General features: G+C 38.4%; 1 protein-coding gene across 2 annotated transcripts in view; it reads right to left on the bottom strand.

Annotated features, from left to right (window-relative positions):
- Window positions 1-817: 817 nt before the first annotated feature.
- MLF1 (myeloid leukemia factor 1) overlaps window positions 818-27,878 on the bottom strand; it is a 40,378-nt gene continuing 13,317 nt past the window's right edge. Inside the window, exons 2-8 of one of the 2 annotated variants that reach the window (XM_075202059.1) lie at window positions 23,648-23,804; window positions 21,466-21,510; window positions 19,014-19,100; window positions 14,067-14,195; window positions 6,053-6,212; window positions 3,912-4,053; window positions 818-986 (exon numbers count right to left, since the gene is read on the bottom strand). In XM_075202059.1, the coding sequence (XP_075058160.1) occupies window positions 956-986; window positions 3,912-4,053; window positions 6,053-6,212; window positions 14,067-14,195; window positions 19,014-19,100; window positions 21,466-21,510; window positions 23,648-23,804 (751 nt within the window). In that variant the 3' untranslated portion in view covers window positions 818-955. The remainder of the gene's footprint in view (window positions 987-3,911; window positions 4,054-6,052; window positions 6,213-14,066; window positions 14,196-19,013; window positions 19,101-21,465; window positions 21,511-23,647; window positions 23,805-27,878) is intronic. The other variant, XM_075202060.1, reaches the window with a different exon arrangement.

The following is a 27,878-nucleotide window of genomic DNA, read 5'->3' as shown; positions in this document are numbered from 1 at the left end:
AGCCATACGACTAAACATTATTACATGTTTTATACAGAAATATGTATTTGAACTGTATATAATTAATGCTGCAATTTAACTTATGACATAATAGCTTCAATCTTCCAACTTAGGTACAGCAATAAGTGGGCACTTGCAGCAAGTAAGAACCGACTGCAGTTATTAAACTGGTTGTGTGCCTTCAGATGGCATTAAACTATTGGTTTGTATTTGCCCATCTTCCTATTTATTATAAGTAAGCATTATTTTAATTGCCCATTATATGAGGTGCTTTTTGGACACAAATGTACCCCAAGAACAATGAAAATACATCACTTTGATTATATAAAGAGCTTTCTGAAAAGTATAGAAGTTAGAAAAAATGAGCAATGTATTAAGTAAATATCGCAGGATGATAAACAAAGGACAAAGACATGAAGTAAAGTCATCTGAAGGTGGAAACCCTTACTCATGTATGGTTCAGATCTATTTGCTAAATATATTAAGTTTAAACTCTCATACTACACTCTATTATAATATGAAGAACATATGGTAATTAGATACTTAATTAAACACTGACTGCTGCATAGGGCAAGCTCATAAATTTTGAATGCACAGTATTAAAATGATCTCACAGTGTTGTTATATCACATAGCTATAATCTTTAGCCAAGTAAGTAAAAAATGATTTACAACAGTAATGTATTTTATGAGATTGAATCCTTTCTGAACCATGTTTGGCCTTTCTCTGTAAAGGGAATATGTTTTGTGTGGATGAATAAAGACTTCATACTACTATAAGCACTGTCAGACCTTTCAAATAAAATGCAGAACCAATCAAATATGCACATCTTATTTATTCATGAAGCCCTGTTACAAAGTGTGATCTTACAAGTCCCTCATGTATCTCCTAGATAACCAAATGTTGTTATTTAATTGTCAAATGCTGCTACAAGTCACTTGCTTTGAAGTATCTTCTAGATGACCATTTTTGAGATGCACCGCTCCCTAAAATAAAACAGAAAAAGTAGCCGTTTATTCTTCTGCAATGAAACTCACCATTGAGCTCAATAGAAAAGGGATTACAAAAAGCATATATTTTATTGCATGCAGTTAGGAGATTTTTGTACAGGTGATAGGGCCAACTTCAGGTGGCAATTTTCTAGTGACATCACTGAGTCACTACCTGATTTCTATTCATGAGATACTGCTTCATAGTGTAGATGACAAGCCCACTTTAACTTATTGATTCTGTACATGCCTCCCTGCACCTTTCACAAATACACTGTCTTATCTTTCTAGCTCTCTTCTCTGTTTTAACCAGTGCCTTTATTTCATCTATGCAGAATCTGTTTTATTTCCCTTGCCCTTGGATACAGCACAGCTCAGCTTTGCTCTGTATTTTTAGCCCAAGCAACGAAAACAAAAAACAACACAGCCTAGGTCAGATAAATGCTTTGTCCAGAATCAAGACAGAAAACCCCACAACGTTTTAGCAAAAGGTGCAGGAGGGTAAGTACAAACCAAAACATGTTGCCTGAAGGTGGTACATGGTGTGTATTATCAATTCTAGATTTATGTGGAAAGGCTGAAATTAAATTGCTCCTCCCACCTAACAGAACAATGGTGAATGTGATCCAACATCTGAGAAACCATCACTACTCAAGAGATAAAAAGGTAAATAAGGGACATAAGCTGGTGTCACTGCTTATGCCCCTTTACTTCTTTAGTCCAGCTAAAAATAACAGTGTAGTCCAGGGTTCCAGCTCAGTCCTCATTGTTGTTTTACAAGGGTGACTGCTATATCCAGTTACCTGGTTTCCTTTTGTGTAGGTGAAGATCTGCTGTTTGTGGAAAGTAGGATGTGGGATAATTATAAAGGTTTAATGGTGATGCAAGAAAGAGGGGTTAACAATGACTGATGAGAGAGATAAATAAATATGAGGGGTCAATGAGGATAGATGTTAATGATGACTGTAGATCGGTTAAGGATGAGGGGTAAGTTATTATAATGATGAGCAGATGATGGGACAGGATGACTGTGATAAGGAGGGGGATAGCAATAATGATGAAGGGGCCATGTTGATAAGGTAAGTAGAGACAGAAGAGGAAAGGGATGAAGAAGAGGGATGTGGTAGAGACAGAAGAGGAAAGGGATGAAGAAGAGGTATATGGTGGAGAAAGAAGAGGAAAGATATGAAGAAGTGGATTGAGGTGGAGATAGAAGAGGAAAGCGATGAATGTGGTTTGAAGTAGCTGTAATGTCTGTAAGAGGGGTAAGCAGTGTGCAAAGAGGGTGGGGGCTACGTGAATGGTCCACTACTTATTAATAGATACCATATTAAAGGGGTTTAAACATTTTCCTGGCTTTAACATTTTTAGGCTAGGTAAAGGTAAAGCCCTGTATTGTATATGTAATGTAACCCTAAGTGTAAATAATGGCAAGTATGCAGGCACTATATAAATAAATGTTAATAATATTAGTGTATAGTTGGTGGGGGCTATTCATATATTGAGGGGGCTTTAGTGCAGTATCTGTTTTAAAATATGAAAGCTAATAATGCAATGTCTCATTAGGAGAAACAAGCCCAACTATCAATGTAATAAATTGAATGTGAGGGCTGACAGGGGGGATACGCTAATTTATTAAATGTGAACGCTATGAAATAATGTTTGGGTGGGCTAGCTGGGGAGAAAGGAGGCCTAGTTGTTAAACACGGTGCCATTGCTTTAATGTCAGGGCTGATTGTGGCAGGGAAGCCTAGAGTGTTCACTTGTAGCTCAGCTTTCTATGAGGTCACTAGTATCTAACCCTTTTCCAAACAGGACCCTGACATTCCAGGATCCAGCCAAGAGCAACTGAGGTAAAGACACCAGCAGCAGCAGACAGACTCTTATGACTGCAGGGATATCGGGAGCTAAGTCCCATTTCCTGACTGCTCACATGCACCCAACAGTGGTGTGCGCAGCATTGGCGGTGTGCTTGAAAGGGAAGAGATTAGAAGTCGTCCTAGTAGTGTCTTAAACGACTGCCACACCTATTGCATGTTACCCATGCATACTCTGACAACATGGTTGCACCATTAATGCAGGGTCGTGTCTGGAGTCGGGGTTGCACAAATCCCGACACCAGACACGACCCTGCAATGCATGCTCATGCACTGCCCCTGCATACTGACCCGCCTATTGACAATTTGGCTCTGTAATATTGTCAGTGCATATGGTCAGAATATTTTCCAACACCACTAATTTCCCAATTTGTGCATGACGGAAAGTAGGTGCACTTACACAAATAAAGCAGTGCCTATATTTGTGGCAGTTTGTAAATAAAATACAGTAAGGTTACATACAATTTACATGATTGAAGATTTGGGTATTATTACATACATGCTTTGTATGTGACTGGCATAAAAGGGGCTTGATTATGTTACATATTATATAGCCAGTGGTTGAAGTGGGGATATACGGATCTCCCGGAAGGCTACCGAATTTTGAGGCGTCTTCCCGGACTCCCGGAAGAGTAGGCAAAGCTCCTGCATTCGCCAAAATTCACGGCACATCATTAAGCTCCGCCTGCGCTATTCAATGCCGTAAATTTCTGCATTTTATAGTGGGGGCGGGGCTATGGTGACGCGACAATGTCACCACGCCCCCCTCCTACCCCTTGTCACATGACTTCTCCCCCGGCAAGTTGCTGAGCAGATTTGAAAGCTGCCTTTTTATTTCTCAACCTTGGAAAGACAACATTTGTTGCTATGCTTGCAGCTCTGCATTGTATCTGTAACATCTGTTTACATTTCATCTACTTTACTGACAGAGGTTTCTCCCATCTTCATGACTAAAATAATTTTCCACCATGAATACCTTTTTCAAATCAAAAAGTGAGCGCAGAAAGTCTCTACCTTTCCCCCCATGTAATCATAGCAGACTCACCTCCTTGACACATCAGGGGGTCCTATTTTGGTCGAATAGTGAGCACTTTGGCGTTTAGGAGCTTCTAAGGGGAATTTTTTTTCAAATGAGTTGAACTTTGTGATCTTTCTATCCCATTCATTGTCAAACAACGGTGCCTCAGCTGAAATGCAGGAAAAAATATGCTTAACAGACCAGTAACCACACATTATTTACCATATATATGCACAATTGTTGTCCTAGTTCACAGCATTAATATGCTTAGATTAGAAGCGGTGCTGTCTATAAAATGGAGTGAAGCAGTGACAAAGGCACTGGAGATCATTTCTGTAGAATGGAATGGTTGTTCAACTTGCAACATTTGCGGAGGAGCGGAAATTTGTACAGACAGAAGGAACGTATTCCCATTGAAGTACGAAGAGACGCACCGCTGTGGATCAGTGTAGAAACTCTATTACACTTTGGAGCAGGAGATTACTGTAATGAGATAAAGGGTTCTGAGTGCCCACTTTCAGGGGCACCCAGTGCATTCATCAAAAGGAAATTAATTTTGTACCACCTCAAAGTTTTTAAAGGAGACGAAACACTTCCCATACAGCACAGTGGCCTAGTGGTTAGCACTTCTGCCTCACAGCACTGGGGTCATGAGTTTGATTCCCGACCATGGCCTTATCTGTCAGGAGTTTGTATGTTCTCCCTGTGTTTGCGTTTGTTTCCTCCCACACTCCAAAAAAAACCCCAAAAAACATACTGGTAGGTTAATTAATTGACTGCTATGAAAAATTGACCCTAGTCTCCCTCTCTCTCTCTGTCTGTGTGTCTGTGTGTGTAAGTTAAGGAATTTAGACTGCAAGCTCCAATGGGGCAGGGACTGATGTGAATGTTTTCTCTGTAGAGCTCTGCGGAGTTAGTGGCGCTATATAAATAACTGATGACGATGATAATACACAGTGTACTGACAACACGGGGCTGGTTTTCGCTCTACCATTCGCACTGTGTATGTGTACCAAGCTCATGGTCCCCCTGTTTTGTGGAACCCAGCTCAAGCGGTTTAATGCTAGTCCTGGCTGAGGAGTCTGAGTGGGTCGCACTGGGGGTTCATTTTATTTTTATCTTTTTTTTTTTTTTACCGTGCACTGTACATTGGGGCTGTCTTTATTATAGTTGTCAAGAGTTTCTGCAAATGCACTTCACTGCTGAACGTGGGTCTCTAGGTCTACTACAAACACTGTACTCTAAAGCTTTACACAAGTGATATGTATTAAGGGGTGGGGTACGAATTTACAGGTGTGATGAAAGAGACAGTCAGTAGTACGAAAAAAAATAGACGAAAGTGACTTGGCCCATATCTAATAAATGCTGACTGACCTTAAGAATGACAAAAGAAGTCCCCGACAGTGTAGTAAGAAATCACGAGCAGCAGTAATAACGACAGCCTGTTTTGAAGTCATTTAAAAAGGCGACCGCTAAATCAGTATTTTTAAAAGCTGTAATGCCGGGTCCCTAACCCTAAGCCTAAGTATAACTCTGATGAGAAGCGGCATTGCCGTTTTAAAAATACCGATATAGAAGTCGCCATTTTAAATGACGTCAAAAAACAGGCTGCCGTTATTACTGTTGAGACTTTTTTTTGTCATTCTTAACTTCAGTCCGAATTTATTAGGTGTTTTGCAAGTCAGTTTTGTGTATTTTTGTTTGTGGTAGTCTGTCGGTGTTATCAGCACCATTAAAGTGACTACCACTGGTAATAAGGACAGTTCCGATGTCCCCACTCTCTGCTGATTTAATTAAGCCATAAATTAAGTTGAACCAAGTGGTATTCTACTAGAAAAACAGAAAGCTTTATTCAATTGAAAGGGTAGTACTAAAGGGGTAGTAGATTGGACTTTGATGTGACTATTATACGTCTGTGCAGTGCAGATCCTAAAGATTATTTGCCTCTGCTCACATCTAGGCATATTTTTAGTTTACAGAGGCAGCTTCTATGTGTGAAGAAGGTGTCTACCTTCATGTGCACTGGGTGGAAAACCCAAGTCGTTACTCAGTGCACTTCATAAAGGGAGATCAGTATTTATCAAGTGCACAATGCTTGTGACTGAGAATCATGGATCACCAATATACTTGTGATACAGAACCCACAACTTATCATTACCAATACTCACATTCATCGATATTAATAAATTCCTGGTCGACTTCATGATTTCCTGTCTTGTTGTTTTTCAATTTCTTGACAATGTGGGCCCGCTCTTTAATGTGATGTCCAACTGCCATTTTCTCCACTCCACTCTCAGAATCCCGGACTGCTTTCTTAGTTTCTTTTATCTGTACAAAAAATTGTAGTTGTTGTAAACATTGTTGTAATCACAATGTCCAGGTAGATTAACAAGGATAATAACATGATCAAACACAGATGAACCTTATGTTTGTCTTTCTGTGGCAATTTCTTGAAGGTATATTAATCTCTTGATATATATTAATGTAAAATAGTATCTTTATTTAAAAAGGAAATAAATATAACATTTACATTAATCTATATTAAAGACTACCTGAGACCACTGGCATATGTATACATAGATATGTTTGCCATGTTCTCTTTCACCCCCTCGGCAACAGGTTGTCATGTTAGGAAGAAGAATGATTGACAGGTTATCAGACTTGCTCTGCCAAAATGAAAAATGTGGATTGGTGGATTCATGCACAGAAGCAAGGCCAGTAATATCACAACCACTCAAATCATTATGTATATGTTCCTCTTAGCTTGTACGCTCATTTGGGCAGAGCCTTCTGTTTCATGTGACACTAGTGTTGTGTCATGCTCAGTGTACAGACCTGCGCAGTTTGTCAGCGCTTAATAAATAAAAAGATAATAACAACAATAATGACTGCAGCTTTTTGTAACATAGTAACATAGTTGATGAGGTTGAAAAAATACACCCTTCCATCAAGTTCAACCTATTTTGGATCTTCTGCGATCCTGCACTTTTTGAAATTGATCCAGAGTAAAGCTGGGTACACACTACACTGTTTTCGTCCAATAATCAGCTCAAACAGCCGACATACGTCCGCTAGTTCAAAAGTCGGGTCAGTGTGTGCAGTGACACGATGGTCGAAAGTCTGCCCAAATGGACGATTATCCCTCATTAGGTTGGTCGTACCGTTTAATATTTTCGTTACAATCTCGTTTCCGCTGTGTAGTGTGTATAAACTTCCGACTGATCCACAACAGTGAGTACGAAATTACAGTCATTGCTCACGACAACATGGCTGTAAAAAGTCACTAAAGGAACGTCCGCTCTTCCCTTTATCGTCCTAAACAAGGCTAGTGTGTATGCAGTCCATGGACCGAGCGATCGGACCATTGATCGCATGTAAAATCGCTCGGCATAAAAAGTTGGTCAAAATTTCTGTAGTGTGTACCCAGCTTAAGCAACCGCCAATCTGTTTCAATTGTGAAAATCCTCCCAGACCCAAAATTGCAGAAAAGTAGCAAATGTATTAGATGTATCAGATCCCATTAAACACTGTCCTAAAGATGTGGAATGGGCTTCAGCTGTCTGTAACCGAGAAGAGAACACTATACTTTTAAACAGAGCAACAGTGGAATGTCAGGTTAACACTGATTAATGTATTTTATCTATTTATCTATCTATTAAAATGTCACATTTGCAGGTTAGTAGTCCTAATTGCGGCTTCAGGCCTTGTCTACATACAGCAGGATGTGACAAAATCCCTCACTCTTTGCAATATTATGTCTTGGGATCAGTTGCACAGTTCTTCTTGAGAAAAGAAGAGTTGCATGTACAGGTGGATTCAACTGGCTTCAGGCCTATTTAATACATCCATTGAAAAATAGAAAACTATGCAGCAACACCCAATACAATGAAACATGCCTGTCAGTCCAGCAGCTCAAGTATATCAAACAGATGGTCTCTTATCTTTCTGTGGGATTTGCATGAGAGACTGTAATTAACACTGTTCACTTTACCTAAAGCTGGATACACACTACAAAATTTTCCACCAACTTTTTAGGCCGAGCGATTTTACATGCGATCGATGGTCCATGGACTGCATACATACACACTAGCCTTGTTTAGGACGATAAAGGGAAGAGCGGACGTCCCTTTAGCGACTTTTTACAGCCATCTTGTCGTGAGCAATAATTTTAATTTCGTACACACTGAAGCACCATTTGCGGGGGATGTAACTATCACTATAGTTAACACCCAAAGCTGCATAAGAGAAGGCTACACTGTCTCTTCATTCATTCATATAAAATAGGCGTTTAGTAACATATATAAAATTTAGAAAAACATTTAACTGCTAAAGTGCAATGCAATGAATATTCCCTAATAATAAAATCCCTTTGTATGTAATGGAATGCTCCATTTTTGGCGTGCATCATCGCCGATTGGTCCACAGCAGAAACGAACGCCCATGTCTGAGTATATAAAATGACAGAGGAACCTGTTTGGCGCCGAGGAGCGTCAGAAGATGGCAAGTGAGAAAGTGTCAGTGGGTGTTAAGGTTGAGGAGAAGGTGTCAGTGGGGGTTGCGGGTGAGGAGAAGGTGTCAGTGGGGGTTGCAGCTATGGAGACGGAGACAGAGTCAGAGATGGTGCTGGAAGGGCCAAAACATTACGAAAAAGTTAAGGTGGGGGATGGAGATACTCAAGAAGAGCAAAGAACAAATCCAATGAGCCCAAGAGAGGTGGAGATGATGGTCAAAGTACTGGACCAGGATGACAACGACATTAAAAAAGGTCAGTAACACGTGTAGTGTACCTGCTTTAAGGACTTTATTTCATTCTAGTGTCACATAAAGCAATGAAAAAATTAGGTTACAAATTAGGCGTTTAATGTCAGAACGAAGAATTAACAGTGAGAAGGCCGGTTTAGATACCACTGATACCACTAATGTTACACCTGTTATTAAACAAGAAAAAATTGAAAAAGAAAAATATATAAAAGAAGTTCGACACAAAGGTATTTCAGTGAACATGTGTAGACAGCTAAAAGCTTTGTAGTGTGTACCTAGCTTTAGGAAGTGAAAGGCCCCGATTAAGCCTGTCCAAGGGGTTATTTTGCTTATTGATCTGGTAACAAGGTAACAGGCTCAAGGAAACCCTGTGTTCCTACTTTGTTTCTTAGTGGGAGGTATTATCAGCCAGGGGCGGATCTAGAAAAGTATCCTACCCAGGGCGATTTAGGGGGGGGATTTAGGCCCGCCCCCTTTTTGACTTCAAGGCTGCCGGCGGCTGCACAATATGTGCAGGTCCACTCGGCAGTGACAATGTGCTGCCCGGCTGCTCTGATTGTGTTTTAAACACAATCAGAGCAGCCGGGCAGCACACAGTTACTGCCCTTGCGGACCTGCACATATTGTGCAGCCGCCGGCAGCAAGCCCTTGCTAGGGGGGGCGATCGCCCCGATCGCCCCCACCTGGATACGCCACTGTTATCAGCCCATTTTTTACTCCAGCACTGTAAAAACACAATGCAGATTAGTAAAACATTTAGCTACACTAGATTTCCCACTAGTAGGGGTAAAAGTTATGCAATATTTTTGGTTCAAAATAATGGTCTTCTACCACAGTACTCAATACACATATCCGCTCCCCAGCTCATATCTCATGGGTTGAGGGACCATGTACATCGGTGAATGGACCCTAGAATGTCCATTAGCAGTTCTATGGTTTTTCTCAGCTCTGTGTGCTGACTCTACTGACTTTCAGCAGAATAGGGAATGACATGTGTTTCCTTGTGAGACCCTCTGCCTCTCTTCTAGTGTTGCCACATAGATCTGAAAATAGAGCGACATCCAACATGGGCCATGCCAAATTGCTGATTTACTGTTCCACAGTTGAGTTCATTGGCATAATTTCTTGGTATGCACAGTGCAGAATCACAAGATATGCTATGCAAATGGACGTACATCCAAACATGAATCAGGCCCAGACACAACACCCCTCCCCGTCTGAGAGATTTATTGAGACGCAGTTTAATAGATATCTTATTACTTAATTATGCTTTCTGAATCCAGTAGGGCTTTCGTTTCTTTCCTTTTACTCACACCAAACACACATTATAAACCAATCCGAATACCCACATGTTTTGGTAAAATCTGCACATTAAACCACATGAGTAAGACTCAACATTTTCTCTAACAAGTGCAGGATCTCTCAGTTGTTCTACACCAAGAAATTTCTGACTGACTGCTAAATACAAATACAAGGGATAGGTGTGTTGTACATGTTCATGGAAAAACATACACACATACACCATACTTGCCTACTTTCAGTAAGCGACATCCGGGAGAGGGGCGTGACTAATGGGCGGGAGGGGGTGGGGCGCCTCGAATCGCGTCATTTTGGCTCCCGCAAGTAAAATGATTTGATGCGGGGGCGGGGCCTAAATGACGCGATTCTCTGTGAATCGCATAATTTTTACATGGGAATTCCGGGATGCGGGAGAAATGCTAGCTCCTGCGGGAGCCCGGGAGACTGACCCGAATTTCGGGAGTCTCCTGGACTTTCCGGGAGAGTTGGCAAGTATGACATACACACACTTTAGAAAGCATTGATTAGTGTGATTTCCCAAGCACAAATAGAATGAAAATATATTAAACATATTGTAGTTATATAATGACCTAATCTAGTGTCTGGGGTCAATCTCATTAGGTCACATAAATATATTTTACCTATTGTTGCCTTGAAACTTTTTCCCTCTTGTTGGTCAATGTTGAAAGTCTTTTTTTTAATACAGATTAGATTGGGAGCACTTGTTCCTGTAGGCAGCCAACAGTAAAATACTGCACCACAATAACTGCGCCACAATACACTATTTTAAATGATTTTTCATTTTATCAAATAATATGACTTGTAAATGTCATGCAGTCTGATGTATTTTAGTCTTTTTGGGATGGTTAGTCTTTGCGGCTGTTATTTCTTTCCGTATTCTATTTAGTCAGTGACAGGCCTCACCTAAATATAACCTCTGCAGCCTTCAGCACTATCCTTGACATACTATCTAATAATCATACCTTAATATTTTCTACACAAAACAACAACTAATTAAATGAGCACTGTGGCTGCAAAATTGTTGGGCATGAACATATCCAAAAATATATTATTAAAGACCTCTGTTAAGCAAATGCTTCATTGACAGATTGTTATTTTCTGCTTCCGCTTACAGCACATATAGAAGTGAAATGAGCACATCTTCAGGGGTTAAATTCATATTTCGGAATGGTGCTAGCACAGCAGCTGTAAATAAGCTAGTGAAAGGCCAGCTTTTAATTAGGCACTGAACTGGCAAAAAAATGGCAGTTGCATAGTATTACTTACAGCAGTGATAGACAACCTGAAATACTTCAAGGGCTGCATGTGCTCCCTCCAACCTTCAAAAGGGCCACACATTACTGTTAGTTTTAATAAAGTCAAAACTGCCCAAATCCATCCCAAAATGCTCCCACATACCCCTCACTTGCCACTCAGACATCCCCCTTGCACCAAAATTCCTACACATGTCCTCAGACCCCCACATGCACTCAGACTTCACTTGCTATAAAACACCATTATGTCTCCTCAGACTCTCACAAGCCCTACGATCCCACATGTACTACTCCCACGATGCACTCAGGCCTCCCCACAGGCCACTCAGACTTATCCTGCTCACACCACCCCTCCACCTCCATTTAATTAATGTTGGTTAACAAAATAGAATTCATTGGTTCTGTATTAAAGAACTGATAGAGTCACAGAAAAACATGATTGACTTTAGAAGCCACTAATGCACCATGGAGGAAAGAGTCACCTTAGTAAAACATTTTCCTATATTTAAAGCTGCACTATTTTGAAATTAATTAATTCCAATGACCCTATAACTACTTCCGCCTGGGGTCAGCCACCGAGGCAGCATGGCTGCTCTTTTCACTTTCAAAGAGTACATGGAGAATCCTACACTTGTCCCTTAACCCCAAACCGCAGGTGTAAGTGCTGGTTACACACCTCATATAAAACATGTTTGACATATTTGTTTCTGGCATTCTCTTTACACCAGTGGGTAACAAACCTTATGCTGGCAATACAGAATGCAATGCCACAGCCAATATCAAGCAATTGGCCCTATACTGCATTGTGAAGTAAAAATATATTGGATATATATATTGGATCATTATAAGGCATAATTGTAAATGCAGTTGAAGATGACTCTACACACACGAAACATGGTCATCTTCACAGCCACACTGTCAGACCCCAATGACAATGTATTTGATGGAGACACTTGGCCCGAGGGTCAGAGTGAACAGATCTTGTCCGGTTTGGACACAATCTTGGTCAAATTGGACATTAATCCTGTCACTCTGCTGGTGGCACCAAGTGGTAGGACTAACACTTTGCTTTTTCTGTTGTCATTACTTCAAAGAATCCTAATACTAACATTCAGATAGCAGTGTTGTGTTCAATTCAATTGTTCCACATTATACAAAATTAGCAAAAAAAGAATAAAGGGAAGAATTTAAGGGCCACCAATGCCACGTTGATAGTTTTTCCCCTTAATAGTGTATTTCCTTTTATTTTTTTATATCTAGTTAAGTATATTAAAGGTTAATAAATATTTGTTTGCTACTATTAAAGAGGATGGTCCACCTTCAGATGACTTATTTATCTGGCATCTTTTTTTTATTATTTCGTTAATTTATCATTCTTATGTGCTTTTTTTAACCATGTATTTATATTAGATAGGTTTATTTTCGTTTGCACTGGCATATGACATAGCTTGGTCGCATTGGATTCAACAATCGCATTGGAGGAACAATGCCTTTGACGAAACGAGTTTAATAACACTTTAACCAGCCTGTCCCTCGTTTCTCATATAATGTGGATTATAGCAAGTACTTTTTATAGCCCTTACTTTTGTTCCCCAGCTCAACAGAGTACAACTGCAGTGTCTAATTACATGTGGATAAGGGGACATTGTAGCTCATTGTAAATATGTATATTGGTTATTGTATATTGTTGATGTGGCAGTGAGGTTGTTATTCATTGTCCTTAAAGTGAAGCCAGGGGGTTATGGGTAGTGATCAGGTTGCAAGATACTGGTGAGGGGGAAGGCTAATTAGTATCCACTGTTCTCACAAGATTACTCCAGATGTTTGGTATACAATCTGGCAGGGGAGGTTCTGTGGAAGTTTAGCTTATCTCCACTCCCCTCTCCAACCCCCCTAGTCCAAGACTTAACAATGTTTAACAAGGAGAGGTCCAGGAGTTTGCCAAGGGAGGGGAAAGCACTGTGGAAATTTAACCCTACATATAAGGAGCCACTCCAGGTTGAGATGAGATATTCATTCTGGGATTTGATTAATTGAAGGTGCAGTGTAGCTAGTTTTGAGTTATCATTCTCTATCAATGGACTACAGCTGCAGCTAAGGGGAAAAACTCCATGGGTCTTTAAGTCAGGACATCCAGGTGACTGTGGCTCCTGTAGCTAGTGGGATAAGGGACAGATGATGTGGTAAACCTGCCTGGCAGTTATTTACTGTGTGTACAAAATAATCTAGTGACTGGTTTTTTTTTACAATAAATGTATTGCTTTACTTTCTAACTGCATTTGCCGGAGTGACTAATAAGGCCCTTAGAAGGTACTGGTTAGGCTTCCCTGGCCTAGGAAGGCACCCATGGGTGGCCAGCCAGAATGAAGTGGGTAGAATTGGGCCAGAAAACCCGGTATCTTCACAATGCCAAATTACATAAATATATGGTTGAAAAGCACAAGAAGAAAGTTAAAGCAAAGTACATAGTATATGCTGGAGGGCATGTGCAAGGTAATAAATCAAAGCTATCTGAAGGTGGATAACCCTTTGATAAAAATAGCCTAAGCTAGCAAACACAAACACATACTTATTTAAGGCACATTTGGGGACATATATCTTTTTGTGCAGCTGAACAAATGAAATGAAAAAGTATTTTAGAAGGGGAAGTTAATAGATGATTACATTTTATTTGACCAGAGTCCAGAGATAGGATAGAGATAGAAAAGTATCAATAATTGGCATTGTATATTTAACAAAGTAGGTTATACTTGTACATAATAACACTGTTAAAAGACTTGGGATTGCTATAAATCATCTGACTTGTTAATGCTGACATAAAATAAATTTTAGGATAGCAGATACTTACACCGCCAGGAGCTTTGCGGGTTTGACTTGTCGCTTGGAAAACCTTAGCAGGCTCATCTCCAGTCTTGGAGTATGTCATTACAGAGGATGACTGAAATGAGTGAGTGTCAGGCCTGTCTGCCAATCCTTCCTAGAGAAAACATCATAAAACAACGCAATAAATGATGGTGCAACTGGAACATAAATGTGATCATTTGGAACAAAGTTATATCAATTGCTTTCAGCTTTATGTTAAAACCCATGCTGATGTGTCAAATATATATGCCACTTTTTTGTGGCATGTATTTTCGTGAAATATAAAAATATGGTGCATATACCCAGAAATGGCAGAGTATTATAATACATCTTCCTTGGGTGATAGTAGTACACTATACATCGAATAACGTTTTAGAACATATTTGACAGGCAAGCAATGATGATTATGTGGGTCTGTCACACATAAAGTCACACTGGTATTTGTAAAACACATACAAGTTTGTCTACATCACTGTATGATATCAAAAGAAAATATTTGTTGTGATGGTCTTACTGTTGTGCCCAAATGTGAAGACATCTTTCTTAAAACAATCAAATATGACTGCCTGATATATCTACCCTTGTTTATACAGAGTATTACTGCAAGTGAAGGGCAAATAGCTCAAATATTGAGCATTTTTGACAGATTTGCCAACAGATAATATAAATCATATTGAATATGTTAATATTTGGTAAAATATCTAGGAATGTCAGGAACATTGACAATGTTTCTATCAGTACACATGCCAATGATTGAATTAGTTTTCATAGCCTACAGAACTATATCTAATACGTATTTGAATATGAATCAAACAGAACAATGCCCTATGAGGTGAAATATCATTTTTAATTTGGCATACTTTCCTATGATTATTGAATGTAATCTTTCACAGTAAGGGGGGTATTCAATTGTCCGCAAGTTGTTTTTTTTAGACTGCGTCATTTTAACGCTGTTTTTTTTTTATCATTTTCGAGCGGGTTAACTTTACCCGCAATTCAATTCCATTTTTAATACTACGGTTTTTTTCATGAAACGGTCCTCTCGCTCTCCAGTAGAAGATCTATTGAAAGTATTGCGTGTGCGAGAGGCAGCCGCTTTAAAAAAAACGCGGGAGATTTTTTTTGTTTAATGCTGCAGGGAAAACCCCCCCAATAAACTTGTAGACAATTTAATATCCCACTAAAAGTAGGCAATGTTATCTGCTTTCTGTCATAGTCACCATACCTCTGGTCTGAGTATTGGAGAACTAGAAAGTATACAGTATAAGTTGGCCTAAACAAGAAATTAGAATAAAAATATATGCTAAACATATGTGACTTTCAAATACTATGCAACCATGTTTACTGTACACTACACTGACAGGAGATCTGTAAATATCACAAATTAAAGGCTAAGAGTCAAATGTTAAAAGAAGTACAGGGATTTAATATTAGATTAAACAAAATAAGAAATGAAAAATTATTGATGTCTAAATAATTGTGTTGTTGGTTGAACCATTTAGACTTTCAGTACCACAATTAGGCTCGTTTCACTTCAGTTTTGAAAGCAGAATTTTGTATGTCAGTAGAAAGCACATCTCTGACATTAATGGATATCACTAAAGTCTATAAGATCTTCTCCTTGGAAGCACACTAAGGGGCATATTCAATTAGGTCCCGGTATCACAGTAATGCGCCGGAAACGGGGGCGCAAAGTTAATCCGCGGCTGATTTTCCTTCACACCCCACAGGGCTGTGAAGGAAAGTCCACACGTTACCGCGATCACAGACCTAATTGAATATGACTCTGTTTCCAAAACTTCTAAGACTCGGGAAAATGACAGGTAACATTTTTAGCAAACAGATAAACAAGCTGATTAAATCCAGCCCAACTGAATACATGTAGAACACACAACACACTAGCCTGCCACACGCAAACTGAAAAAAAGCTAGTGAAGGATAACGGCAGCATTTTCCCATAGCAGTTAAGATGCTCCTACCATTATTCAGAGTGTTTCTTAGCTGTAGAAATACACTTCTTCTAAAGCACTGGTCTGCCACCTACCTAACTGCTGCTATTATGGGGACATGTTAAGCTTAGTATACACAACTTCTGCTGCTACTGATGTGCTATGTTTTTGGAAGAGCAAATGTGAGCTTGCCAGCCACTAGCACGATTATAGCACCATGATCCCAGGGCTAGAGTGTCTTGCATGCGAGTGAAGATTATAATTTTGTTTTTAACCCAGGAGCTGCAGCATTAGAGGAGATAATATTACTACATTAAAGTATGAATATATAGACTTGGCCGATACACTGTACACATAAGCAAGTCTGCCCAGCCTTCCACCAAGACCAAACATGGCATAGAGTTACAATGGAGTGTATATGAAGGAAAGTGTTATTTATAGTCATTAATATTAAAGTGTAAACGTGACGCATAAATCTTGGAAAGAATACACAGGTCTTTGTTCGGCATATGAAGAGAACACGCAAGTGTTAAAAAGCTTTTATTAATTGCCAGGAATAACAGTGAATGGAGATTCTGTCATGGCACAAGGAACATTGGCAGTAATTATGGAGGAGGTGAAGAGTATAACATAACAAGATCACATATACACCATATGACTAAGGCTACCATCAATTTGAAGAAGAAACATGACACCAATGTTACATGAACGTTGCTTCTTCCTCTTGCTTTATTTTTAGTTTACCTGACAAGACGCTAATAAAAAATATGTTTAATAAAAAAAACCTCATATTTTGAAGAATTGCAACAGCAAATCCACTATATGTGTATTTAACAAAAACAATGTTGCGTTTCTAAGAAATAAACAAACAGGTGTTTACTGTTTGACAGTCTTGTGATTTCTGTGCAGACTGGTTTGTTATAATAAACAGGGGATGATGGGCGATATCAGGTAAGTGTCTGAGTCTGCTAACCTTGCACTAATCTAGCCTGTCTAATTACAGTAACAACCCAATCCAATCAGAACACAGATAAAACAATGTAAATGAGAAAGGAGCAATCCCATGACAGTGGGATGTTTTGTGACAGAAATCACTGTGGTAGTCTACAAAACAATATTGATATTTACCATTGTCATTTATTTGCTGCTATTAATGATTTATAATTCTGGACCATGGCAACCACATTCACATGGCACAAGATATTGTCAGCAGAGAAGCTTTGTAACGCCCCTCTGATCTCTGTCTGCACTGTGACAGCCTCCTTCTCCCCCCTCTACCATCACATGATGTGCTGAGAGCCTGCGTCGGTGTAGCAGATTCCACTGTCTGGCAGGCATTTTTATTTGCCAACCAGAGAGCTTTTAAAAAAGAGATAATGATATGCAGGAAAATAGTGAAGAAAAAATGCATGTTTAAAAAGGTACTTAACTTGCTATTTAAATAAGAAATCACTTCAGAATTCTGTTATATGTATAAAAGCACAAGGCTGCATGATCAAAGGCTTCCTAGAAGGCTTCTAATATCAATTTCCTCAAGCATGATGTCTGAAGTATAGATGTTAGTGTAGGGAATTGCAAAAGTGAAGACCTTTGACATTGGGTTGAGAGCTTAAAGGTTTTGATCAAATATGAACCAATACATCATATTGCTTTTATGTTAGGTAAAATCAAAATTGTAAGGACAAGCGCCAAAATCACCATCTGATGATGAATTTATAATGTTTAAATACACATACACAGGATATAAGAAAATAAGTGGAAGCTATCTCAAATCAAGACCAAGCACATTGGTTGAATACAGCTCTATATTGTAACAAAGTGACATTAAAAATAGTTGCACAAATGTTGCCAGCAGCAGTGCATTTAATATTATGGCCAATTTAAAAAAAAAGTACTGAAAAACAGCAAATTTACAGTGAGCCGTGGCTCTATGAATGTAGCAATATAAGCATTACGTCACCAGGAATTCCCAGTGTGGCTGGGGCCCCCAGTGCAGTGTAAGTCAATACTGGATGTTCACTGTCATTAAAACTATTAGAATCAATGTTAAATTAATCTAATAGCAGGTAGCATAAGATCATATGTTAGTGTGCAGGGAAGATCTATTAGATTTTCCTCTCACCCTATGGTGCCTACTAAAAGATTTAAAAAATGCACCTTCTACATTTCAAACCCATACTCAAGAATGAAGAGACCACATCACACATTTTGTGCTAAATGTAGCCTGTGAGAATGTAACACTGGCACAAAGATGCATAAATATTACACTCAACAATTGTACCCCCAAAACTCCCTACTTTGACCCTTAACCTCCCCCCCTCCACATACACACACTTTTCTTTTCTCAAATTATGTACAAGCACATGTTGTACCCATTTGCAGACACAGCATATCATTAGGAAAGTAAATATTATAAAACATGACAAATCCACCATTTTTTATCATTATTTGCACAATAAAGCCCATGAAATAAAAAAATGTACATTCTTATAGGCTACCAAAAGAAAGTCCAATCTGTCCTGCAAAAAAGCCAATATAAAATGTACCTGTGAAGACTAAGGAATAAAGTGTAAGTGGCATATCACCAAAACACAAAAATTGGTCTGGTAATGAAGGGGTGAAAACGCTCCAGATATTAAAGGGTTTAATAACCCGGTTTTTATTGGGAATGCGTGTAAACACTAAGTACCATCTAGAAAAAAAAATGTATATGAACAATATGAGAATATGAGTCAAGTGTTGCAAAGGATTATTTTATTAGGTTAGAAAAATAATAATAATCTGGAGGTAATTAAAAAGCTCATTACTGTGACATTTTTAAAGCAATATTAGCAGCATGTCTGTGGTAAATGTGCCTTACTAACCATCACCGTGTTAAATGTATAAAAGGCCATTACACAATAATCATATTGCAATTGAAATGCTCATTATTTACTTAAAACATTTACAGAGAAAATAATTACAGTAAAAAAAAAACAACTTACAATTTGTTTGTGCACGTCTACCATCCTGTTCCTCATGTTTGCCATCACGTTGTCAAAGGAGTGGAAAGTATCCTTGAAATCCGTGGTCTAAAATAGTAAATAAAAAGCATATACTAAATTGATCTAATCCATTGGTTTCTTCACATCTACACAACTAGGAATATTCTCATATCTGGGGGTACAGAGAAAATGACATGGAATATTTGTATAATAGTCTTTATTCTGATTTAATTATTTTGCACAGTTTTCTCTCAGTCCACTTTTGAGAATATCCACCTATGAATAAGCAATGTCGGCTTACACAATATTGTTATTTTTCCAGCATTCCAGAGCTCAATGCATAAATAATTAGTAAAGGCAAATCACAACTAGATAAGTATATGTACATCAAACCAATGTGTTGCATAAATACCTACATTAAGATAACTTCACATGCACTAAAAGGACATAGATAAGTACTATATATTATATATTTTTTTTATTGAAATATATATACATATATTTATTTATAGATCTCACAAAACTAAAATGTTACAACAGTTTTGTTTTATATTGACTAAACAGGTTTTAATATATAGCTTCTCTTTTAAGCTGTTTAACACTCATCAAAGGACTATAGGAAAGGGAAATTATTCAATTATCCAGCACAATAGGATCTGGTGATGCAGTATAACTCAGTAGAAATAAATTATTCCAGTACACACCAGGACAAGGTAAATAACAATATAGTGGAGTATGAAAAAAATACTGAAGGGAAGATGTAAATGGGTGTTGAGCTCTTCGAGACAAGATGGTACATTGAGTAGTACATTTCAGGCAGAGCAATCGTACGTGAATTTTCTGAAAACATTCAGCAACCAATTACTATATCTCTAAATAAAAAAAAAAGCCTCAGGGTGATCAGGGGTCGATTCAATACAGTGTAATGTTCAGCCTCGGTAATCGGGTATGCACTTTTCATGGTACTACATTACCCAACATTTTCTTGCGCACCTCTAGGGGGTTACATTACCTGCAGAGCACCATCGGAATGGTCGCTGAGAATTGAATTGGGCCCCAAGAGTCATGAAAGAGAACTTTCAGGAGTCACATTTTAATAAAAACATAATTTTACACAAGCCCTGTTAAAGTTTTTTTATTTTTTTAAATTACCTCATCATTGTTTTTATAAACTATAGCCCCCATCTCCTGCAGACAATCAAAGTGAAAAGAATAGGCAATATTATTTGTATTTAAAAACAAAACATGCTTTGATTATCTTATACAATAAACTAATAGTCAGACAGTTTTTATTTTCCTTTAAACAAATTTTAACCTCAAAACAAAGATTCTTAATAATTATTTGGTAATGTCCGAAAGATACTGAAGCACTGTATGTCTAAATAAAGTTATTTTGTTTTTCACCTACTGAAATGCAGAAGCCTGTACAACTGAACAATATTCCTAACAACACAATTATGTTTGATAATGGATATATGATACAATTGTGGAACTTGTGATTTGTGGGATAAATTTGAGGATATCTTGTATATAATACATGAAGTGATTGACATCCTTGAGTGTTGGCAGATATGACATATATAAATAAAGCATGACAGTGAGTACTGGATGGACACCTGACACCAATAAAAAATAGGTTGTGAGAATTTTCCTTAATTAACATAGTGACTGAGACTTCTCAGGTTGCATTCCAGATATCCATGCTTTTAAATAACCAATTGGGCTCAGCTGTACATGTATAGACAAATTTGTGATCTTCTATATAACACATTTGCCTTTGGCATGGGTCTGCATTCAATACCAACAGGGAGTAAATTGTAAACTGTCTGACATGTGAGCTCTGAAAGTCCCCTGATCACCAGTGCAATGGATAGATTCCAGAAACCCTGCTTTGTAAGTGTGGTATTTTCCTTGCAGGTTGTTTATACACAAAGCTTTAAGGAGATGAACCAAATAAAGCCAAATACAAGTTCCTTTAACTGGACGGAATTAAATAGCAACCCTACAAATAAAATATTATTACACTGGGCTATTTACATAGAAAACATGGGTAGAAGAGTAAGTTGTAACAAGACTTGGGGCTGGTTTGCACTCCTTAAATGTTCTCCACTGCCAGCTTTAAAGAAAGATCCAAGTCAAAAAAAGAATTCATGGTTTTGTATTTCATCTTAGTTCACCTTTAATTTTGTATTAATCAACATACAAAACAAAATGAACCAGTTCCAAACAAAACTCACAACTTGCTGTATTTTAGTACATACTACATGCACCATGCAGTGATATTTGCATTTATATAAATAGCAGTCCTAGAGAACAGGCTGTTAAAGTAGCCAAACGCTTTAGATATACTCATATTCCAAACGTCAAGAATAAACATACTACAAATGGTAGTTTAGAAAACATATCATGCTTTCAGCAAGAACCAACACAGAACAAGTCATAGAGTACTGACCAAGGCAGAAAAGGGGGCACTAGGCATATGGGACAGACTGGAAGCCTGCAAGAAAGGTATCACTTGTCATTTTTTTTTTCCTGTAACAAATATTGGAACACATTTTAGGACACTCAAATTGTATGCTTACATTGGAAACAATATATTTTCCTGGGGTTCAGCACTGTGAAATATGTTGTAGTCTCATAAAGCATAATAATAAAGCCAAATATCATCATCATCACCATTTATTTATATAGCGCCACTAATTCCGCAGTGCTGTACAGAGAACTCATTCAGATATATTTGCTTCTATAGTGATACAAATAATGTAAATGAACTAGAAATAGGAATTAATGTTTACATGAGGGCATTTATATGCACTGTCAATGGACCTGCCGTTTGTTGCATTATAATGCCTCAGTGTGGCATTTTCACACCACATGAACAGCATATATAAACCCTTTCATGTGAACAAGCCCTTAGACTTACATAATGTACACCTCGCAGTCACGGAGGTCCTAGGCTTAGATAAAAAAAAAAAATTAAAATATTAATATCAATGATTAACTATTTTCTGCGTACTATGCAGGCACCATATAAACAACTGTTAATATGCTTTCTTACAGCAAAAACTCCATTATGAACTAAAACTTGTTCTTCTAGCTGTGGAGGTACATTAGACACTTTTTATGTGCAAGACATTCTTGAGTGGATCATACAAAAAATTAGGATAAACTAAGGTATTAGTCTGGCAGAGGTGTCCATTTTGGACTTTCTGATATATATTTTTAAGAATGATGGAAAAGCAATCATTCATATTTGTCAGTTTTACTTTATTATCTTATCAACATACTTGCCTACTCTACCGGAATTTCCGGGAGTCTCCCGAATTTCGGGGGAAACTTCCCATAAGAGTAGGCATCCTCCCTGGTGTTGGTGGAGCTTCATGACGCAATTGCGTCATCAAGCCCCACCCCTTATGCAATGCCATTCATTTTCACTGGCTACGTGCCGTGCCCTCCAGGATCTCCTGAAAGGAAAGTTTTAAAAGTGGGCAAGTATGCTTATCAATCATAACCACAAACAAATTACTAGGTTAGCTGGCGATCTATTTATTTTTTTGTTTTACAGTTTTCTATTAACTCTAAATATTTGTATACAGTTGTGATAATAATAGTAATAATAATAGTAATAATAATAATAATAATAATAATAATAATAATAATAAAAAACACAAGCTTATGAGGGGGGGGGAATTCAATTCCCCCCGAAGTACCGCAGAGTAAAATCTATTACCGCTATTATGGTAGTTTAATGGCGGCTTTTTGCTCGCAGCTGCGAGCACAACGGAATAATGGAATTTAAGCACACTATTACCGTAATAATGGTAATAGTGCTCAGGCTGCGTTACTTTTTACAGTAATGTGGCCAATTGAATTCTCCTCTTAGTGTTTAATAACAGTTTATTGTATGTATGTGCACTCAGGTTTAGGTTGCCAGAACGGGAATATGTTTGCCAGCTTTTTTCTTTTGACCTGCCGATGACTGCTTTCTCTAAAGCCCCTTTAGTGAGCTGCTGATATTGAAGTTCAGATTACAGTGTCTGAGCCTGGCAGAGCTCCAGCGACCCCCAACACCACAATGTCTTTATTCTTGGTTTATATATCTATGGTGCTCATAGAGTACTGCCTCTGTGATTAACCTGTTATTTGCTACTCCTTCCCATGCTGATTGTTTTGTATACCTTTTATATGACAGAAATCCATGCAACTGAACCAGAAGGATTCTTTTAGAGAAGGGAATTGGCCTGCTATATATAGCTGATGGAAGAATGCCAAGCTTGCTTTTATCAGTTACACAGTGAGAAGTGTAGGAACTGACATCTGTTGTAGGGGCTCAACAGTGCTAAACTTGTACATCAGTGTCTGTAACTCTAATTATGTGCCTCGCTAGGTAGCTAAAACAGTTAATAGAGTAAAATTAACAAGTGTTAAACTATTATAGGAATAGTACTGGATGAGAACAGCTGTGGATTATATCATAGGCAAAGAGAAGAGCAAATCAGGGCAGTTAAAGGTTGGCATTACAGTGCCCGCAGACTGCTCCTAAGCTAACAATCAGTTCTTTGAAATTAATCGGACTATAAAATCTCAGCTGATGACAGCAGTGTGAACTGAGGAACTACTTGGAAAGTGCTTACCCTGTGATCTTCCCTCAGAGCCACCTGGGAACCATGCTGCCCTCTTCGGCCATGAGATCTGCCATCTGTGATACTGAAGAAGGGATCCCGGCCAAAAGGATCAGAGAAACTTCTCATCATCTGTCTAACATGTTCTTGGTGTGCAGTGAATGTGTCCCTGTAAAAACAGCAATTTTAGTATAAAAAAAATTATACAACATACAAGAAATGTGTAATTAATTTAACTTTCATAGATAGACAATTAAGAAAAGTCTTCAAAACAATACATTGCCAGAGACTAACTTTTCAACTGGACAGATACACATTTAAAGTTATACAAAACAATCTAAAACACTTCATCTAGACCGATCACCAAATGGACAGATGTGGGAGCAATTCGGCAACCTGTGTGGGTGGCTACATTGCACAGATCGAGCCACTATGCACTCCACATACAGATCAGATGTTAATATCACATACACTTTGATAGCAATGATCAGCTGATCAGATTACCTCCCCAACAGATAAATTGCAGTTCTGTACATGTGTAAGCAGTTTATGACTCCCAATAATAATTATGTTGCATTTAGGAGTCTGACAAAGATTGCATATACATGAGACACTCCAACAGTGATTTTTTTCACATGAGATATTGCAGTTTATGTGTCATATTGGCAATACTTTGTTTTTAAACCTGTCCATTCTCTACATGTTGTCTAATGCCAGATATATTGAATTCTAACCCTTCCAATTTACATTGCATTTTTTTTTGTTTCTGATATTTCCATATCAGGAACAAAAAGGTCCCTGCTGCCTCACCCCATGTGCCATATCGTAGTCCCAGAGTGGATCTGTTGTGGGCTTGGAACCCAGCCGCTGTCCAGCCTTTCACCCTTGACCCTCTTCCTCTGGCTCCTCCAGCACCCGTCCTGTGTTCTCATAGCTGCTGGTACTCTATCACTACTGCATGCGACCTAGTATTTGGGCCAGCTCAGAGCCACCCTGCTTGTGGCCTACCATTTTTGTCATTGTCCACCTGGGATGACAAGTATTTCCAACTACACCTAAAGCTTCTTCCTCCTCTACAACGCCTACCCAACCACCTCACTATCTTCCCCTCCTTCCCATCCTACCTTACCCCTTTTCTTTCCACCCTCTAACGTCTCATCCTTTACTCTGTCCCATCCCACCTTATCTCTGCATAGTCTCCTCAGAACTTCCTGTGACATTACCATTCATGGACATTATGCTTAATGCATTAACAAACTCCTTCACCACTATTACCTCCAACTAGCTTCACTATTCTCCATGTCTCTCCACATTGCCCCTTCACACGGGTCATGGCAAAAACTACACTCTCCCACCAGACCCTGTTCTGTTAACTGCACCTAATATTCTGCCCAATTGTATGTTCCGTGTCTTGTCTGATGCTGATATTTTTCTGTAGGTCATGTGATTTATTCTGTTAACTGCTTTAATGAATTTATTATTCTGCTCAGTTGTACCCACGTACCTATTGTTATGCTTTTTATTTACATGTATGTCATATGTGTCAGGCACCACAATAAACAATGATGTTTATATGTTTTGTGGAAGCAGCTACAAGAGGCTTGTGACGATTGAGATAAAGATGCAGTAGCTAGAAGAATATGTGTTCAGTCTACCGAACATCTGTTGGGCTGAGGGGGAATGGCATTTCAGTAGAAGAAAGTCTTTGTAGAGTGCATATAATCCATAGACAATTGAACTAGCTCCAGCTGTTTTGCCATGCATGTGGAAAAGCTACATAATCCAGTGTGCAAAAGTTTTAGACATTATGTTTTGCAACTCGTGGTGTTTTGGATGAAAAATAGGCTTCCTACAACTGACTAAATTAATGAAACCCATGCAAAGAAGAGCAAAAAAACAGACAAGCAAAACAATTTTCTAAAATTAATTTCATGCTTTTTTTTCTTGTGTGCAAAAAGGTGACTGAGATTTTAGGCAGCGGCAGCAGACCATGGGGTAAATATATGAGCCTTTGATTTCTGCAGGTCGCTTTTGTCTTTACAAGCCATTACCGCTTTAAATTTTCACTGCAAAGTCGCCGATTTCCGGCGACTTGCAGAAATCAGAGTCTCATACATTTACCCCCAAGAATTAAGTTGACCATATAGATCATAATCTAAGTGTGTTTTGCTTTCAATGACATTTATGTTTTGTCATTTTCAGAAAGAATTATAGCACACAGGAAGCAGAGCCAGTATCTTAAGTACAGACAGATAAAATCATGATGACAAACACACATAAAAATCTTGAAAAAAAAAAAGACAAAGATGAATATTTATCAATAAATGTATATGATTACAGTGTGTTCCAATTCTTTGCCATTAAAACAAAACACATAATATAACAAAGCAAAGATAACTTGCATTATTTAAAACCAAGCAGGTATAGAAAACACTGGCTAAACATGTGTGGCTATAAATTACATTACCACGTTGCTTTTCTCAGACATGTCATAATTAAAGAATTGTGACAAATATATTTTTAGCACATGCAGACTCAGAGTTCCGAGAACCAGTGACAACCTTGTCCAGACTTGAAACCTGTTTTTATTTTAAGGAAACTATTTTTAATCTCCAAAACAGATACACAGTATAAATCCTGGCACTTAAAACTACTATTTCCCCTTAGGGAAATTTGCTTATAAATGATTTAAAATTAACTTGAAAATCCTGAGCTGCTTTACACCTGAATAGTACAGAAAATATATTAAGTATAATGTTGAAGAAAAAGACAGTGGCATTTGCATAGGAGTAGATGTTTGCATTGGCCAATAGAAGGTATTCGGCAGGAAGTAAAGAATTTAATTCATAATGAATGGGGATCCAGTGGAAAAATCTCAGTCTAAGTGAAAAAGATTAAAACACCTGTATCCCCTTCAGTGATGAAGAGGCACAGAAATGAAGTTTAGTTCCAAAAGTGTACGCAGCAATAGCCAGTTTATCAACCAGGGCCACTATTTCTTTAGAAGATGGTGGTCCTCTAAGAGATCTTATGGATAGGTAGATTAAAAGCTGCTTTAAAAAGCTTCATATTTCTTCTGAAACTACTGTGAAATCAGGAGGTAGCAACAGATTTAGTGGTTAGAGCACTCAGTATAGAATGAGACTCTTTATATAGATTTCCAGGAAAATATTAGTATTAATATTTGGTACAAAGCACTGAAGTTAAGCAGAGAGGAATAGAATTCCTTCGTGAGCACCTTTGGATAAAAATCATTGGTCTGTTTGTCTGTCCGGTGATGCATTCGGACACCCCTGCACAAATTGGGATTAAATAAACGCAAGGTGGTTCAGTTGGATCCGGGACAGGTTTTAGGGGGACTACAGTCCCGGTTGGATTTTCCGTTGGTGTACACTAGCTAAAACTTTGACCCAGGGAGCCTGTTATGAGCCTGCATACGGACACCCCTGCACTGATTGGGATGAAACCAATGCGGGATGGTACATTTGGATGCTGGCCAAATTTTAGGGGGATTATGGTCCCAGTCGGACCTCTGGTTGGTGTACGCTGGCCAGAACTTTGACACAGGGACACTTACACTGGATGGATCTGAATGACATCTTAACTACTAATTATTTTTAAATGTTGACAGTTACATACAAATCATTGATAACTTAATAATTTAAGATTTAAATCCGGGCAACGCCAGGTACTTCAGCTAATTACCTCTAAAGCCAGAACTCTTGCTATAAAGTTGTACAAGTGTAAAAAATTATTGGCCTGGAGACAAAACACCATTCAAGTTGTTACCACTAAATCCAAACAACCCTTCCAGGCTCAAAGAGGGAAGAACAGATCAAAAGACCGCTCAATGATTATTGCCTGGCTCAGTGCCCACTAACACCTATGGGTGTCAGGATCACAGAATATGCAGAAAGGTGGACACATACTATTCAAAATAAATGGATTCTAGATATTGTCAGAAGAGGTTACAAGATAGAATTTTGACATGTCAAGAGAAACTTCTTATTCAGATACAGAACTCCTTCCGCTTTAGCACAGTTGGAAGTTTTACACATCAGTGTGCAAACATTGCCTGAAGCTCATGCGATCTCTCTTGTTTCTCCAGACCAGATGGGCACAGGCTATTTTTCCAGACTCTTTTTGGACAGAAAATCTTCTAGGACTTTCCGTACAGTACTGGATGTAAAGATTCAATCACTTTGTCCATGCAAAACACTTCTGTATGGAGTTTGTAAAGTCA

Source organism: Mixophyes fleayi, chromosome 3, assembly GCF_038048845.1.
Source record: "Mixophyes fleayi isolate aMixFle1 chromosome 3, aMixFle1.hap1, whole genome shotgun sequence".
In the NCBI taxonomy this organism is placed as follows: domain Eukaryota; kingdom Metazoa; phylum Chordata; class Amphibia; order Anura; family Limnodynastidae; genus Mixophyes; species Mixophyes fleayi.
The sequence above is the reverse complement of the archived record's forward strand: the minus strand, read 5'-3'. Positions and strand labels throughout refer to the sequence as shown.